General features: G+C 42.3%; 1 protein-coding gene across 1 annotated transcript in view; it reads right to left on the bottom strand.

Moving 5' to 3' along the window:
• Positions 1-619: 619 nt before the first annotated feature.
• LOC119420851 (fibroblast growth factor 13) overlaps positions 620-3,876 on the bottom strand; it is a 9,509-nt gene continuing 6,252 nt past the window's right edge. The window contains exons 4-5 of the mRNA XM_037688275.1: positions 1,140-1,338; positions 620-762 (exon numbers count right to left, since the gene is read on the bottom strand). Coding sequence (XP_037544203.1) covers positions 620-762; positions 1,140-1,338 — 342 coding nt within the window. The remainder of the gene's footprint in view (positions 763-1,139; positions 1,339-3,876) is intronic.

The raw sequence follows: 3,876 nt of genomic DNA, 5'->3' as shown, positions 1-3,876 counted from the left end.
TCATGAAAACAACGTTTTGGGTGATGGCATGCAACATCACAATATTTTACACTCTGAATATGTGGTGTGAATGACTATCAGCTACTACCACATCAAACTGTAGCTCAGTATCTGTTAAAGTGGGTGTGTTGTAGCCATATTGTGTTGACTAATTAGGATTAGCTGTGGCAGCCATCTTCAACTGAACTGACTCCAAAAGTAATCAGTTGTTGAGGTACAGTAGTCCCTCGCTACTTCACGGTTCGACTTTCGCAGACTCGCTATATCGTGGTTTGTCAACGCACATTAAATATTAAAAATAATAATAATAATAATTGGACAGTGCAGTACATGACACGTGATTGTCAACTTTACAGTAATTTACTGTACTCACATGGTTGGGAAAAAGTTTTTTAAAAATTTTAAAAAATTCAGACAGGCGCTGCCTTTTTGTAGTTTTCTTTCAATCAGCCGACAGTAATCACCACTCATAAGAACTACACTGCCCATAAGAATATACTGTGCTGCCTCTGGCCACTGCTTTCTGTCGAACCGGCTTTTCAAATGTAAGATTTGAATCCTGTCACTTGGACAAGTTCCTTTAAGAAAATTAAAGATTCACAGAAAGAAATCATGTTCTTTAAGAAACGGAGCATTGTGCTGTGTAAGCCGGGCACTGATTGGCTGGACAGAACTGGACCCTGAACCCGGGAGCTTCTAGCCGGCCCACAGAGCTTCCATGCGGGGACGCGCCACCGAAGATCCGCTGCTGTTCTGCAAAGCCTGGTAATTAAAATTTAGTAGCTACATACACAGTACTGTACGTATGTTGTTAAATGATGTAGGTTTAAAAGTTTAGAACATTGCAAGAGTGTGGGGAGGAGTTTCTAAAGCCTTAAAATATATATAAATAATAAAATAAATATAATGTTGCTACTTCGCAGAATTTCACTTACTGTGTGTGTGTGGGGGGGGGGGGGGGGGGGCTCGTGTATATCTACTGATTGCTTTTTAAAGTTTCATTAAAATGTATGTGGTGTGTCTGGTTCAGATACACACAAACACACACACACGGGCACAAACATTAACCCCTTTCAATACAAATGAATTTTTACCTGCGCTCTTTCGCAGCTCATTTTTGTGTCTCGTTTCGTTCCTACCTTTGAGTGGTTTGGGTAGGAAGTGTGCTGCAGCCTTGTTCTTCTTGACGTGGTTCCCCTTCATGATTGCCCCCTCCTTGTTGAGTCCCAGGTACCATGCCCGGCCTGAGTTCTGCTGCCGGTACATCATGGACGAGTAGGTGACGTAATAGTTCTCAAACACCGACTCCTTGAACTTGCACTCCGGGGTGAAGTGCTCCTGAGTGGGAAAAGGGCGACGTGTATTAGGACGGATTGCCAAAGAAAAAGCGAGAAGGAAGTCAGTTACGTGAACGTGGCACAGGGTGAGGCGTGAGGCTGCAGGAAGAGCAAAGTTACAGAGGAGTTTGTAACAGCAGCTCCTCTTTAAAATATGCTCCACCAACCACCTCGCCTGCTTTTTAACTCCTCGTCTCGGCCGGGTCTTACAGAACAAACTGCGCCAACTTAGGACAGTTGACATTTGCATTTCCTTATTCCTGTGTCTCCATGGCAACCAGCTACTCCCTAGAATACCAACCAGCCCACTGGGAAAGATGGTGTCCAGGTTACCGAGGGAAACAGAAAGATACAGAAAGGTTTTTTTTTTCCTGTATAAATGTGAATGAAGGTTTGTAACGAGGAGACTTGGCACTCTGCTTTGTGTGCACGGGTTTTATAAATGTTTTCAGTTTTTAATATCAAGTTAGAAGATGTAGCAAGTGATATCAGTGTTATGATGGAGGCCAGCGCTCTCAGATAAACAGCAGAAAGCATCCAGCGCCAGACCAGATGATGAAGCAGATATTGAAGTGATATTCTTTCATGTGAAAGACAGCCTGGTGTTATTATTACAGAGGTTGGTACCGTGTTTTATATGTTTTCTCCTCACTGGTTTTCATCTTTTGGCCGCACAGTTTTGTTTGTATAGATCGCTGGAAGTGTGCGATATTTGTGCCGGTTTCTTCTCGTTATTGCTTCCACACCACCCACCACCGGAGCCGAGGAGCTAAAATGAGGTGCTGAAAGCAAAGCCCTGCAGCCAGTGGCTCTTTCAGGCCCGTCTGATCAAATGAAAGCGCCGTGCCTGCTCGTGCGCGCATCAAAGGGAACGACATGAAGAAATCTTTTCATCAAAGAATGACCGAAGGGAGGTAAACAAAAGAGGATGAGGAACGAGCTGGAATCAATCCTGAGAAGCCACAAAAACAATGAAAAGAAACAATAGATGAGCCTCGCGCGTGTCAGCTGACTCTCAAAGCAATGAACCGACGAACTAGAAGAATCTGAACGGTGCAAACGCACCAAGATTCCAACGATTTGGTAACAAGCTCGACGCTAATGAAAGTGTTTCCATGAATAAACTGTATAAAAAGGGGAAAGAGAACCATGATCAAGAGGAATGTTAAAGCTGTCGCCAGTGATTTATTGGGTCACCACGGCAACCCCGTTCCTGTGTCTATCACTCCCTGACAGACATTGTTCTGTCCGTTCTGCATACATTGTCAGATCATCATACGCGTAGCACAAACTGACTGCTGTATCTGTTTGGTCAGCATATGTTATCAGATCGCCATATGCTCTATGTAACTAAATCAGCTGTATGACACCATGGCATAACAGATTACCTGTCAGATTACCTGTCAGCACTCTTTATTAAAAACCTGTCTAAATAAAGGTTGAATGAAAAAAGCTAATGACTTAGCAGTTAACCTGTCAGATCATCATATACTTGGTTATTAATGGGTTTACAATGAACTGATGGCTCCTCCTTTAAGCAGTCCTCTTGCAGAATACGCACGTGCGCGCTCTGCAAGTTGTGTAAATACGCAATAATACCACGTGTACACCAAAACAATTTACTTATGGTCCAGAAAATGCATTGCTCACTAAAAATTGTATAAATACACAATAATACCCCAAAACAATTTACTGACTTGCTTTTTTTTTTCATATCTTGTGTAAGATCTTGTAGTGTATGATAAACGGATGGCTCCTCTAAATGTCGCGGGCCTCTTGCAGAATGCTTATTAACTACACGTATGCAACTCTGACATGTATGCAGAATGGACAGAACACCGTCTTAAAAAGCAAGGCAGACAGAAACAAGTAGGAAGCAAGCCTGAAACAGTCTGTGAAAACTATAAATCTTTAAACCATAAGTGGTAGGAGGGTCGGGTTCAACTTTTATGTGTCTACATTGTTTCATGTAGGAGATGCGTCAAGTTAAAACCTGAACACTTTCTGCTTTGAGCTAGTTTGAGAGAACAAGTCCTCCAGAAGTGAGAAACGCATAAATACGTACGTTTTGATGCACTAATTGTCTAAGATGTGCAATGTGTGTGGGAACACAACTGTCGGCAAAAATATGGTAACGTTTAGACAGAATATTAGGACCCGTTTTAATTTGGAACAATGTTTCTACTGTGAAGTTTGTCTGAGCTCCAAGGAGAGTTCTACTCATGTTAGGAGAAAAAAAAATCCTATATTTTTATTTGGACACGTTTTGCTGATTTTTGCCAATTTTATCTGCACCGTATGAAATGCTGCCACCAAAAGTCATAGAGCGCGACTATTTGGTGCCGTTTTTCCAAAGCTGTGGGATGAATTACGCAACAAAACTCAAAACGGAAACAGAGTGATGTGATGCTTGTGCATTGGCACCTTTAGCAAAGTGCTGATGTGATGACAGGATGATAACGAGTCTACTCTCACTGTAAGCTTCTGCTTCAGATGAAGGTTTGTGTCTGGTGATAAATGATGAAGGTTTGTGTCTGGT

This window comes from Nematolebias whitei, chromosome 14 (genome assembly GCF_014905685.2).
Source record: "Nematolebias whitei isolate Nwh7 chromosome 14, NemWhi1, whole genome shotgun sequence".
In the NCBI taxonomy this organism is placed as follows: Eukaryota; Metazoa; Chordata; class Actinopteri; order Cyprinodontiformes; family Rivulidae; genus Nematolebias; species Nematolebias whitei.
Note: the sequence above shows the minus strand (reverse complement) of the source record. Positions and strands in the feature narration are given on the sequence as shown.